The following is a 14,691-nucleotide window of genomic DNA, read 5'->3' as shown; positions in this document are numbered from 1 at the left end:
TCTATCTTCTAACATAGTACCCGGTATGTGAGGTCTGCAAGCTTAATGTGCCTACTTCTTCCCTTCAGGTAGGCATCACTGTTGAGTGTGTCTACAATACCAGTGACTCTGTCTTGTATTTGGTGCATCTTATCAGCTTCACCGGCGGTTTCTTTACGCCCAACAACCTAGTTACGGTTGAGTATCTAGTTAGGTTTATTTCATGGTTGGAGATCGAGCAGTCTAGCCTCAAGCAGATACCTGCCATTCTCCAACTTTCTTTTATGCCCCCAAAGGGACTATTTATCCCTTGTTCTCTGTGTCGAAGCATTTGCCGTAAAACCATGGAGATGTTAGCCAATCCACATCCACTCATATCTGATCAGATCTTCTTTCTCCACCTTTGTCATAAACTCTGAGAGCCTTGACTGTGTTGGGTCAAGGCTCTGGAATGGATTCTTTAGTCACAACTCTGCAATCTCAACTTCTCGTGACTGAGTGTGATGATACCAGGATTAGACTGACATTGAAACTGACAGGTGTGGGAGGCTCACGGGGTTTAGAAATTGGTCAAGGGAAAAGATAACCAAGGGGTGGCAGTTGCACACATGCTTTTTTGGGTGGCATTTTCACAGGTTTGTGTGTGGGGCATGTCTCTTACAGCAGGAGCCTGGCCAGGGGCTACAGTGTGTGGGTCCCTACTCAGGAGGACAGGAAGATGGGGAACCCCTGCGGAGGTGGGGTAGAATTGAAGAGGCAACCTCTGTGTGTGTGTGTGTGTGTGTGTGTGTGTGTGTGTGTGTGTGTGTGTGTGTGTAGGTGATACCACTCAGTACAGTGGGGAGGAAGATCTCCTGGGTCCAAGAGCTCCAAAGAGCAGTAGCACCTTGCAGTCATCTTGACCCTGGGGACTTACCTGTTGCTGGCAGATGTTGGGAGCAGTTCTGCAAGCTTTGCAAAGCAGGCAGGCTCTACATGGCTAAACATCTGCTTATTTGGGCTGTGTTCAAAACAATTGGATGTATAAAAAACTTGAGTCTGAAGCCAGTGGGCTTTATGCGCTAACAGATTTCAGCCTAGAGTGAAAAAATAACCTAGGGGCTGTCTTTGGCTCATTTATATACTAACAAGACAGAACAGAGTACATCATAACTTAGATTTCTTCTCAGCAGCATACAAGACCACAAACAGCCTGTTTGCTTATTATAACAGTTGCCTTTTCATTAGGAGTCCTTATACGTATCAATGACATACCTCCAAGGAGTATAATCGTTGTAAATACAGCCAATTGCTATACAGATTATTCTAGCATAGAGGAGTTTCATATACAACAGCATATCTTGTAAGAGACCACAAGTCTAGATTTCCAATCTGCATAGGGGTGACAATTTCAAAAGAAACACTTCCCCTCCAAAGTTTCTGTATGATACTCAATTCTCAACCTATATGCTATTTGCTAATCAGGGATAACTTTTACCATAAGAATGTTGCCTTTTAACACAACTGATGTTCCACCTTAACAGAACCTAGAAATTTGCCAAGATCAGTCGACAAGGCCATTGACCCAGACAGAAAGAGTTCAGACTTATCGTTCTTGGCCTATCAGAAAGGAGCTTCTATCACACCACAGGAATTGTCTAGGATGTTAGCTTTGGATGAATTGGCATTACTGTGTGGTTTGATTGTCTGATTCCACATCTATTTTTAGATCTCATATTTCTTGTGCCTCAAAATCCCTTCTCTGAAGTCTGCCTTCCCTGGAGAAGCAAGATGGCAGAATCGGATTCTACTGACTTTGACCTGCTGTGGTATCTAGAGAATCTCAGTGACAAGGAATTTCAGAGTTTTAAGAAGTATCTGGCACGCAAGATTCTTGATTTCAAACTGCCACAGTTTCCACTGATACAGATGACAAAAGAAGAACTGGCTAACGTGTTGCCAATCTCTTATGTGGGACAGTATATATGGAATATGCTCTTCAGCATATTTTCAATGATGCGTAAGGAAGATCTTTGTAGGAAGATCATTGGCAGACGAAACCGTGAGTGGGGTCACGAGAAGGGTGGGCAGAAATCAGGGCACTTCACAGGAAGCTGGGTGTTGGGCCTTTTTTTTTTTTCTAAATAGGTTTCTGGGAAGCAGGTGGTATTTGAGTACATGAGTAAGTTCTTTAGTGGTGATTTCTAAAACTTTGGCATCCCCACCATCTGAGCAGTGCACACTGTACCCAGTGTGTAGTCTTTTATCCCTCACCTCCCTCTCACACTTCCCGCCGAGTCCCTGTAGTCCAATGTATCATTCTTATGCCTTTGCATCCTCATAGCTTAGCTCCCACTTAAGAGAAAATACAATGTTTGGTTTTCCATTCCCGAGTTACTTCACTTAGAATAATGGTCTCCAATCCCATCCAGCTTGCTGCAAATGCTATTATTTCGCTTCTTTTTATGACTGAGTAGTATGTGTGTGTGTGTGTGTTCATAATTTCTTTATCCACTTGTTGATTGATGGGCATTTGGGCTGGTTCCATATTTTTGCAATTGCGAATTGTGCCACTATAAATGTATGTGCATGTGTTTTTGTATAATGACTTCTTTCCTCTGGGTAGATACACAGTAGTGGGATTGCTGGATCAAATGGTCGTTCTACTTTTAGTTCTTTAAGGAATAGTCACACTGGTTTTCATAGTGGTTTACATTCCCACCAGCAGTGTAAAAGTGTTCCCTTTTTACCACATCCATACCAACATCTATTTTTTAAATTTTTTTTTATCATGGCCATTCTTGCAGGAGTAAGGTGGGATTGCATTGTGGTTTTGATTTGCATTTCCCTGGTCATTAGCGATATTGAGCATTTTTTTCATATTCATTTTTTCAAGGACTATCAGATATTGGCCATTTGTGTATCTTCTTTTGAGAAGCATCTATTTGTGTCCTTAGTCCACTTGTTGATGGAATTGTTTAGCTTGGTGGTTTTGATACATGACTTTTCCATCCCCAAAGAACCAGTCTTCAGACCTGGAAATCACATGAGGACCAGGGATAGATTGGATATGGGTCATGTTCTATTTTGTGGCTTTCTGATCCTACCTTTATTTTCTGTTATTATGCGAACCAGCTTATATGAAAGTAGCCAGCCAAAGGATTAGACTCAAAGAAAGTACTTGAGCTAGAGCAGATTTCCCAGCATAGAGCTCTGTCCTAGAACCATAAGATCCAGCTACAGAAAAGTAGGGGCTCTGTGTAAAGATCATGGAGGGTTAACACCCGGGTACGCTCCTACCATAAGACCCAGCTACAGAAATGTAGGGGGCTCTGTGTAAGCGTCATGGAGGGTTAACATTTTGGGTACACTCCTATGCAGGTCATCATCATTGGCTCATTTAGTCCCTCCCGAACATCTCTAAAATAGATAAAATCATGTATTCCAATTGAAAACCTGAATACCTGAGGGGTTAAGAGAACTTACCAAGATCATGAATACCACACTAAAATGGGATGTTGAAGTCTACAGCTGTAATTGTGTTAGAGTCTCTCTTACATAAAGCAATTATTAGAGCTAGACTGAGGACTCCAGTGTTGGATGCATATATATTTACAATTGTCACATCCTCTTGCTAGATCAACCCCTGTATTACATAATGACCTTCTTTGTGTCTCATTATAGTTTTTGTCATGGAATCTGTATTGTCTGATATAAGCATAGCTACTCCTCTTCTTTGGCTTCCAATGGCATGGAATATCTCCCTCTTATTTTCAGTCTATGTCTTATAGGTGAACAGTAGATCTTCTTTAGAATGAGGAATTAGTTTGGTCCTCAAATTCCTCTAATATTGAAGACAACTTTTATACAATATTAACTTGGTTAAACTCATATCTTCCCAATTAAATAGTATAGCATGTCTTCACTCATCGTTATGACTCACAGGCTTCTGGCCTTCCTTTGCTATTCTCCTCCAACCCATGGCTTATATATACTTTATGGAGTCAAGGCTCATAACCTCGGCTATTGATGGCAATCACAAGTATCTTTTTGTTTAGGCTTCTTCTATATTTAAAGCTATACCTGGCTTATCACATACCCCTGTCCCTGATGTGATGAATAATTCATTTCATTGCCTTAGTTAACTGGACTTCATTGTTGCTTCCTCCGTCTCTGCCTCTGAGAAGGATTCATGAGTGAATTCCTTAGTGAATTCCTTAATTTTATGTCTAAAACTCTTTGCATGTCTTTATACACAAATGGGAACTTTACTGGACGTAATACTCTCCAGCCACTCCTTTTTAATATTGTATAAATTCCTTCTGTGTCTTCTGGCACTGAATATGTTTGGAGAAATGTTAACCTGTTAAGATTTGTTTTCCTTTTTCATGTTTATTGCTAAATTCTTTTTTTTTTTTTTTTTTTTTTGAGATGGAGTCTTGTTCCATTGTCCAGGCTGGAATGCAGTGGAACAATCTCGGCTCACTGCAACCTCTACCTCCTAGGTTCGAGTGATTCTCCTGACTTAGCCTCCTGAGTAGCTGGGATTAAGGGTGCCCACCACCACACCCGGCTCATTTTTGTGTTTTTAGTAGAGATGGGGTTTCACTATGTTGGCCAGGCTGGTCTTGAACTCCTGACCTCAGGTGATCCGCCCGCCTCGGCCTCCCAAAGTGCTGGGGTTACAGGCATAAGCCACCGTGCCCAGCCTCTTGCTAAATTCCTGAATAATTTCTTTATCCTTAAAGTTCAAAAGCTTAATAGGGGTGCATATGAATGTTCTTTTTAAAACATTTGTCACCCATATTTACATACTCCATAATTACAAGGATTTTTTTCTGTAACCTGAATTTGATCTTTCTGTCTATGTTCTCTATTTTGAGGCCATACGTTTTTCTTAGACCTTTTCCTTCCATACCTACATGCTTCTGGCTTTATTGTGATGTAATTGACAGATACAAATTATGTATACTTAAGGTGTACAACTTGATGTTTTGATATACACTGTAAAATAACGATCCTTGGGGACTCTTGCTCACTCACCATCTCCCTGTGGTCGGGAGCCTTCCTGGGCTGTGTGCCAATCCTGGGCTGGTGGCTGTCCTGTCTCACTCTTCTGTTCTCCGTGGGTTGTGTGGCTTCCTTGATGAATCCCGTGTGTCCTAGATAATCCAGTTGAAGAGCTGGTGTTGCCGCTCTGTTCTCTCTCCATGAGAGCGGTGCACACTACCAGCTTCTGGTCTACCATCTTCTCTAACCATGCCTCACTTCATATTTTAGATATTTTAAAAATTACACTTTAAGTAACTTGACATGGTGGTAAACTTGTTTTCCTTCCTTGAGTGTTTTCTTCCAGAATTAGTAATTTTTTTTTTTTAGTTGCATGGTTATCCTGTCATTTACTTCTCTTTTCTTATCTAGCTCAAGCTTATAGACAACTGTGTCCAAAATGTATAGCTTGTCCTGGTATAGTGTAAAGCAGTGGTCTCGCACCTTTTCGGCACCAGTTTCACGGAAGACAATTTTTCCATGGACTAGAAGGGGTGGAGATGGATGGTTTGGGGATAATTCAAATGTATTACATTTATTATGTACTTTATTTCTATTACATTGTAATATATAATGAAATAATTCTACAACTCACATGATGTAGAATCACTGGGAGCCCTGAGCTCATTTTCCTGCAACTAGACAGTCCCATTTGGGGGTGATGGGAAGCAGTGACAGATCATCAGGCATTAGATTCTCATAAGGAGGGTGCAACCTAGATCCCTCCTATGTGCAGTTCACAATAGGGTTCACGCTTCTGTGAGAATCCAGTGCTCCCACTGATCTGACAGGAGGCAGAACCCAGGCGGTAATGTGAGCGATGGGGAGCGGCTGTAAATACAGAGGAGTGCTCAGTCACTCACCACTCACCATCGGCTATGGGGCCCAGTCCCTAACAGGCCACAGACTGATATCAGTCTGGTGTAAAGTCTACTGAACATGCCTCCTAGGCCATGTTGTAATCTCTTATTACCCTTTACATTTTTACCACTATCTACTGAGGGTTTCAATGAGGGGGAAGTGAACCCAAGTTTGAGAGAAGGCTTTCCTGGAGACCATGGCTGTGTCCTCCATGGTGACCCTTTAAATGTCAGTAGCAGGGCTGAGTCCACTCAGTGAGTTTCTCACTTCCATGGACATTGCAATGTCTTTCCCCTCCCCCTCTGCCCAGGGCCCTGAGAAAATAGAAATCCTTCCTGCTTCTCTTGATCATCTTATTCTCAAGACTGTTGTGCTGTCCCTTCCTCATGAGGTACATGCTCACCTGCTCCGTTTACTTCTCTCCAAATTGCAGATATTTAAGAGAATATCAGATATGATTTCTTTTCTTCACTTTCTTCACCCAGTACCTCTTCTGGGATGGCTCGACATATCGCAGTAGTAATTGCAAAAGGTCTTAGTACTTACATAGACTGCTCCCAGTTGAAAACAAAACTCAAATGGAGCTTTGGAATTTGGGACAGGAAATTGGTAGATGCCTGATGGGCCTTGAAATTTTCAGTGGGGAAAGCAACTACAAGTCAAGTAATTAAAGGGTAGAGGAAACTACAGGTCAAGAAACTACTTGACCTGTAACTTTCCTCTGCTTTTTAAAATTTTTTTTCCCAGGCTGGAGTGCAGTGGTGCAATCTTGGCTCACTGCAACCTCTGCTTCCTTGGTTCAAGTGATTCTCCTGTCTCAGCCTCCCGAGTAGCTGGGATTACAGGTGCCTGCCACCATGCCGGGCTAATTTTTGTATTTTTAGTAGAGATGGGGTTTCAGCATGTTGGCCAGGCTGGTCTCGAACTCCTGACCTCAGGTGATCTGCCCGCCTTCGCCTCCCAAAGTGCTGGGATTACAGGTGTGAGTCGCTGTGCCTGGCCATCCTCTACCATTTTAATAAGTTTTCAATATGTCTTTGACCTTCAGTGGACTTTATCAGGTGGGAACCTGAACTGGTGGAAAGTTTAGCAAGGTTGTTCCTGAAATAACAGTGGAAAATGCACATTATTAACTTGAAGATAAGGAGATTTAGGGGGACAATAAAGATGCAGCCTGGTGGTGGTGGTTTTGCTCATCATAAAACGTGACAAGGGAGAAATGGACTGAAGAATAAACTTATGGTTTTGAACTAAGTTTATAGAAAATAAAAACGTCCTTGACAGGCTTTTCTGACCACAAAGGATTCTCAAGAAAGAGCTTCAGGGTCCTAGGGTAGTTCTATTTTTCATTTTTTGAGGAACCTCCACATCATTTTTTGTAATGACTCCTCTAATTGACAGCCCCACACACCGTGCACAAGGCTTCCCTTTTCTCCACATCTTCACCCACACTTACCGTTTGTCTTCTTGATAATATCCATTCTAACAGGTGTGAAGGGAATAGCTCATGGTGATTTTTATTTGCATTTCTGATTCGTGATGTTGAATACCTTTTCATCCCCTCTCCTTTGGGGACTGTAATTACACGTATTTTATACTGGTCCTTTGATATTGTATCACAGTTCCCTGATGGTCTGATTGGTTTTGTGATTGTTTTTCCTCTGTGCTTGTTAGGCCAATTCTATTGATCTGTGCTGGTGCCCCCTCATCCTTTCTTCTGTGTGTGCCACCTGCCATTCAGCCATTCCAATGAATTCTTTGTTTTGCATAGTGTATATTTTAAGTTACAGAGCATCCATCTGATTCTTATACTCTATATACCTAATATATGGGGATATATGTGTAATATGAAACTTATTATAAAATTACCTCCTAATTCCAAAAGCTGGGTTATACGTACATATGCTTCTATTCATTTTTTTAAAATTTTACTTTTGACAAATAGTTATGCATACTTATATGGGACAATGTGATGTTTTGATATGCTTCCATTGTGGAATGTTGACATGAAGCTAACAAATCTATTATCTCACATATTTATTCTCTTACGTGTGTGTGTGTGTACATGTGTGAAACTGGACAGCTTCTGAATGGCAAAGGAAATGAGTGAAGAGACTCCTGGATTGGGAGAATATATTTGTAAACTATGTATGATACGGAACTAATATCCAAAGTATGTAAGGAACTGCATAACAAGAAAACAGATAATCTAATCAATAAATTGGCAAAAAGAAAAACACCTAAATAGACATCTTCCAAAGATTTTTTTTTCTTGATTATGAATCATGGTTTATAATCATGAACCATACTCATCACCGTGGCTTTCTGCTTCTTTGAATCTCAATTTTTTTATTGTATACTAAACATCATAGATAAAAACAGTAAGGAGAAAGTCCTGTCTCTGCCAGGCTGTTGAGATGTGCTAGGTCGGAACTAGGCAGCCCTGGTAGTCTAGAGGGTGGGATCAGGCCCGTTTATCCATCAGGCTCATCTCCACTGGGGGGGAGCCAGTGTGCCACATTCCAGTACATTCAGGTCCACCACACCAGCCCTGCTGCAGCTGTTCATCATTGGCTTTTATTTATCCCATCAAAGTTCTTCCATGCTGCCAGGCTCCCTCTTTTGCCTGCCCTTACCCAGGGATAAAAACATTTTCAAGTATCTGCTCACTAAGGAAGGAGTCATCCCCCTCTAGGAATTCACTTATTTGGATCATTTCTGTATCATACCTCTATGACAGCTTTATACTTATGTCTTAACATTTTTGTTTGTTTTTGCAGTGGGAGTGCAATCTTGTGTATTCTCAAGAATTAAGACTCCCTTTACGATAAATTTTAACTTTATTCCATACAATTTCATTTATCTTAAGTAGTTCATTAAATGATCAGGATTTCAGTAATGATATGCATAAACAAAAAACTAGAAGGGAAGATGAACGTGTAACTCATGACTGATGGGCCAAGATGTAATAGATACTTTGAGCTGAATACGTACCAGGAAACAGTCCCTGAACTCGAGTTATTGCCTCAAAGGAAAAACTGGGTGTGAAATGAAACATAATTGAAGGCTACCTAAAACGCTAAGGAACCCCCAAAAATGAAAGAAATATGTTCTTGATGCCAAGATATGAGAGGGAAGCCCTTGAAGGATAAAGAACAAAGCTAAAACAGATCTGTCGACTCCGCTGTATGAGTGAATAGGTTTTATTCAACCTTTTTCCTTTAAAGCAATATGGGCCGGGCGCAGTGGCTCATGCCTGTAATCCCAGCACATTGGGAAGCCAAGGCAGGTGGATCACCTGAGGCCAGGAGTTCGAAACCAGCCTGGCTAACATGGCAAAACCCTGTCTCTACTAAAAATACAAAAAATTAGCCAGGTGTGGTGGTGCACGCCTGTAATCCTAGCTACTTGGGAGGCTGAGGCAGGAGAATCGCTTGAACCTGGGAGGTGGAGGCTGTAGTGAGCCCAGTTCGTGCCACTGCACTCCAGCCTGTGCAATAAGAGCAAAACTCCATCTCAAAAACAAAGCAACATGATGGTAAATATCTTTGTACCTATATCTTTGTGATAAGCAGTAGTAAGTAAAAATTTCTACTATATTTTTACTGTAAACATGAAAAGAAGCTAAAACTGTTTTTACATCTTGAACTTTCATCTTTGTTCTGTATTTTCTGCCCTGTACTCGCTGGATTAGGCAATCAGGAGGCATGCAAAGCTGTCATGAGGAGAAAATTCATGCTGCAATGGGAAAGTCACACTTTTGGAAAATTTCATTATAAATTTTTTCGTGACGTTTCGTCAGATGTGTTCTACATACTTCAATTAGCCTATGATTCTACCAGCTATTATTCAGCAAACAATCTCAATGTGTTCCTGATGGGAGAGAGAGCATCTGGAAAAACTATGGTTATAAATCTGGCTGTGTTGAGGTGGATCAAGGGTGAGATGTGGCAGAACATGATCTCGTACGTCGTTCACCTCACTTCTCACGAAATAAACCAGATGACCAACAGCAGCTTGGCTGAGCTAATCGCCAAGGACTGGCCTGACGGCCAGGCTCCCATTGCAGACATCCTGTCTGATCCCAAGAAACTCCTTTTCATCCTCGAGGACTTGGACAACATAAGATTCGAGTTAAATGTCAATGAAAGTGCTTTGTGTAGTAACAGCACCCAGAAAGTTCCCATTCCAGTTCTCCTGGTCAGTTTGCTGAAGAGAAAAATGGCTCCAGGCTGCTGGTTCCTCATCTCCTCAAGGCCCACACGTGGGAATAATGTAAAATCGTTCTTGAAAGAGGTAGATTGCTGCACGACCTTGCAGCTGTCGAAGGAGAAGAGGGAGATATATTTTAACTCTTTCTTTAAAGACCGCCAGAGGGCGTCGGCAGCCCTCCAGCTTGTACATGAGGATGAAATACTCGTGGGTCTGTGCCGAGTCGCCATCTTATGCTGGATCACGTGTACTGTCCTGAAGCGGCAGATGGACAAGGGGCGTGACTTCCAGCTCTGCTGCCAAACACCCACTGATCTACATGCCCACTTTCTTGCTGATGCGTTGACATCAGAGGCTGGACTTACTGCCAATCAGTATCACCTAGGTCTCCTAAAACGTCTGTGTTTGCTGGCTGCAGGAGGACTGTTTCTGAGCACCCTGAATTTCAGTGGTGAAGACCTCAGATGTGTTGGGTTTACTGAGGCTGATGTCTCTGTGTTGCAGGCCGCGAATATTCTTTTGCCGAGCAGCACTCATAAAGACCGCTACAAGTTCATACACCTGAACGTCCAGGAGTTTTGTACAGCCATTGCATTTCTGATGGCGGTACCCAACTATCTGATCCCCTCAGGCAGCAGAGAGTATAAAGAGAAGAGAGAACAATACTCTGACTTTAATCAAGTGTTTACTTTCATTTTTGGTCTTCTAAATGCAAACAGGAGAAAGATTCTTGAGACATCCTTTGGATACCAGCTACCGATGGTAGACAGCTTCAAGTGGTACTCGGTGGGATACATGAAATATCTGGACCGTGACCCGGAAAAGTTGACGCACCATATGCCTTTGTTTTACTGTCTCTATGAGAATCGGGAAGAAGAATTTGTGAAGACGATTGTGGATGCTCTCATGGAGGTTACAGTTTACCTTCGATCAGACAAGGATATGATGGTCTCATTATACTGTCTGGATTACTGCTGTCACCTGAGGACACTTAAGTTGAGTGTTCAGCACATCTTTCAAAACAAAGAGCCACTTATAAGGCCAACTGCTAGGTGAGTCTTTAAAAAATAAATCCTCTTTCCTGTCTTCCTAAGACCTGCCCATAAGTCTAGAGCTTGTTGACCAGAACAAGACAAACTCGGGGCCATGAAGAACTTGACTTCCAATCTAGCTTCTAATTAGACCGGTGACTTAAATCTCTCTGCTTCTGTTTAAACTCAAAGTTTGAGTTAAACCTCAGCACTGTTGACGTTTTGGGCCAGCTATTCTTTGTGGTGGGGGTCTATCTTGCACATTGTAAGAGGTTTAGCAGTATCTCTGGTCTCTCCTGTGGCCAGTAGGGTCCCCTTTTCCCCGGTTGTGACAGCAACAAAAATCTTATACATCACCAAATGTCTGCTTAGCGGCAGAATTGCCTCATTGCAAACCAGTGGTTTAACCTAATTTCTTCAGATCTGTTGTATAGATTAAAAAGAAATAAACCTTGTATTGTTACATTATAGGAGTATTCATGATAGCACAAAACATGCAACATTGATTTTTAATATTGAAGTTTAAAAATATTTAATAATCTCGCATTTAAAGGCCCTGCACTCAGATGTGTCTTATCAGAATATGGAATCACCAGCTACTTTAATGGATCTGAATGTTGTTCATTCATGCTTGACCCTACTTTATTTCTTGCTGCATGGTATTAAATCTGAGTCAGACAACAGGCACTCTCAAAACATACTTTAATTTACATGTTTTACAAATTGCTGGAGTTGAAATGATTCCATTGGAAAACTCAATTTTTCTTCTATGTAGTCAAATGAAGAGCCTTGTCTACTGGAGAGAGATCTGCTCTCTTTTTTATACAATGGAGAGCCTCTGGGAGCTGCATATCTTTGACAATGACCTTAATGGTATTTCAGAAAGGATTCTGTCTAAAGCCCTGGAGCATTCTAGCTGTAAACTTCGCACACTCAAGTAAGTACTATATCAACCTCTGCCTTAGAGGTTCCCCTAGGAATAACGGTGATCTTTTTCTTTCTCTGGGAGAAGACAATATACAAAACACACTTTCAGGTCAGGCTCATCAGGGCCTAGGCTCCTTCTGTACTTCTCAACCATCTTTAGTGTGTCTATGATAAAGATGACCTTAGGCCACAGTAGCATCTGAGGTCCCAGCCATCATGGCTGCCTTCAAGGCAGGAAGCAACAGAAGGGAGAAGGAAAGGTTTATCTAGAAGCTTCAGGAGCTTCCTTGATGGAGTCTTTTCAAAACTCTTTCTTGTATCACTTCTGCTTGCATCTCATTGGCCTGTTTACCTTGTCTTCATATGGCTTCATATAACTACAAAGGGGGACTGGGAAAGTAGTCTCTTGGAATCAGGAAGAAATAGTAACAAGTGGGTTTATCCTAAGGAAGAAAGCAAAAATGGGTCAGGGTAGGAGTCTAACAGTTTCTTTCCTACAGAATGCATTAGAATCATGTGAAAAGCAGCTGTACTTGCCTAAACAGTCATTGGGAAAATTAGTATTTATCTGAGTTTATAATAGCTCTATAGGAAATGTCACTAAAATATTCAGTACACATCAACATATATGATCTTAGGATTCTGGAAGCCCAGGAGTTAACTTTATTTTCATTCAAGAAGAATGCCTACTTTGAGGTGCTAGTCTAAGTACTAGGATATATCAATGGGGGGAAAAAAGACAAATTTCCTTGTTTGCTATCTGATGAGACAGAATATAGGCAGACATAATAAGTACACGCATTTTAAAGTATTTTAGGACAATGGTGTTACGGGGGGAAAAGAATGGCAAGGTCAGGGTGCATAAGTGGGTATTTAGGGGTGTGGGAGGGTACAGGCTGTAGTAATAAGTTCCACAGAGAAAGTGAGATTTGAGCAAAGACTTGAATGAGGTGAAAGAATGAGCCAGATAAACTGTTGGTCATCCCCTGGGATGGGAGGGATCCATGAAACAAAGGCTTTGTGTTCAGAGACCTACGTGGTTAGACCAGCGTGAGGCAGGAAGGGTATTACGGAGATGGCTCATAAGTATGTATGGCATGATCATGGTGTTGTAAACCAGTGTCAGGACTGGGTTTTCTGGAGTGAGGTGAGGCATTTTGAGGGGTTTTGAGCAGAGATGCCATAATTTAGCTTGCATTTTAAGAAGCTCATTCTGGATACCGCGTTTAAAAATGGCCAATCGGGGAGCATAGGGCAGAATCTGAAAGCTCAGAGGAGGCTCTTTTTCTTGGCGTTTGCCAGGTGAGAATCAATGGTGCCTCTGAGGGTGTGAATAGTAGACGTTGGTGAGGTGCGAACTCCGGGGCATATGTTGACAAAGGATGATTCCTTGATTAAATCTAGACTAGGAGAGAGAATTGCCCCAAGATCTTTGTTTTGAAAACTGCCATGTGACAGTTGCCACTGAGTTGGGAAATGATGGCGAGAGCCAGAATTTGAGGAAGGTCAGTCTAAAGTTGTTTGAGCTAAAGTTGTGATGTCTATTAGGTGTCCAGAGAGCAGTGTGTAATATTTCTGAACTGAAGGTAAAATGTGGGTGTCGTTCGTGTATACATGTGTATAACACAAATGTGTATTTAAAGCCAAGGACTGAGTTCACCAAGGATAGGAATGTTGCTCAGGAAGCAAAACGATCCAAAGACTGATGCCCGGAGTTCTCCAGCATTAAGTGACTGGGGAGAAAAGCAGAAACTAGCGAAGGCCTTTGAGGGAGTAGTCATTAGGCTAGAAGGTAAAGTAAAGGGTGTGGTATCCTCGGATCCCAGTGAGGCAAGTTTACCAACGAAGGAAAGGTCAACTGTGTCAGATGGCAGTCCTTATTCAAGGAGACTGAAGACTGAGAATTGGCCAATGACATTAGCAAGGTAGAAGTCATTGTTGGCCAAGAACAGTTCTGGAAGGGTAGTGAGAGCAGGAAAGCCTAATTGAAAATGATGAAAGGAGAACTGAAGACTTTTAGGGCGGGTGCAGTGGCTCATGCCTGTAATCCCAGCACTTTGAGAGGCTGAGGCGGGTGGATCACTTGAGGTTGGGAGTTCGAGACCAGCCTGGCCAACATGGTGAAACCCCATCTCTACTAAAAACACAAAAATTAGCCGGGTGTGGCGGCATGCAACTGTAATCCCAGCTACTTGGGAGGCTGAGGCAGGAGAATCGCTTAAGCCCGGGAGGCGCAGGCCACGGTGAGCTGAGATTGTGCCACTGCACTCCAGCCTGGGTGACAGAGTGAGACTCCATTGTGTGTATTTAAAAAAAAAAAAAAAAAAACCTTAAACAGTTTTGTTGCAACATGGGGCAAAGACTTGGGAGAGAAGTTGTTTGTGTAAAATGGGGATCAGGAGAATTGCTAGGTAAAGGACTCTGGAAATACAGCAACATGGAAAACATCCAGTCTCCCACCGAGTCGCCACATAGGCTGGGAAGTAAATTAAAAGGGCTTCCTGTGTGTTCTACGTCTGGATTTGCCATAGGATCCTCAATCCTCCAAGGGTTGGCCAGCTTCCACATTTCCCTTCCCGTCTCTTTCCTTTAATGTTGAGTTGGAGATTCCTAACTCTTTTCTCTAGGTGGCCCTTAGAGACAATGACCAAAG

The 14,691-nt window shown here is 42.1% G+C and overlaps 1 protein-coding gene across 2 annotated transcripts in view; it reads left to right on the top strand.

Moving 5' to 3' along the window:
- Positions 1 to 1,184: 1,184 nt before the first annotated feature.
- The window catches only part of NLRP11 (NLR family pyrin domain containing 11), a 33,275-nt gene continuing 19,768 nt past the window's right edge, over positions 1,185 to 14,691 (top strand). Inside the window, exons 1-3 of one of the 2 annotated variants that reach the window (XM_054672987.2) lie at positions 1,185 to 2,020; positions 9,563 to 11,132; positions 11,887 to 12,048. In XM_054672987.2, the coding sequence (XP_054528962.1) occupies positions 1,750 to 2,020; positions 9,563 to 11,132; positions 11,887 to 12,048 (2,003 nt within the window). In that variant the 5' untranslated portion in view covers positions 1,185 to 1,749. The remainder of the gene's footprint in view (positions 2,021 to 9,562; positions 11,133 to 11,886; positions 12,049 to 14,691) is intronic. The other variant, XM_054672988.1, reaches the window with a different exon arrangement.

Source organism: Pan troglodytes, chromosome 20 (genome assembly GCF_028858775.2).
Source record: "Pan troglodytes isolate AG18354 chromosome 20, NHGRI_mPanTro3-v2.0_pri, whole genome shotgun sequence".
Taxonomy (NCBI): domain Eukaryota; kingdom Metazoa; phylum Chordata; class Mammalia; order Primates; family Hominidae; genus Pan; species Pan troglodytes.
Note: the sequence above shows the minus strand (reverse complement) of the source record. Positions and strands in the feature narration are given on the sequence as shown.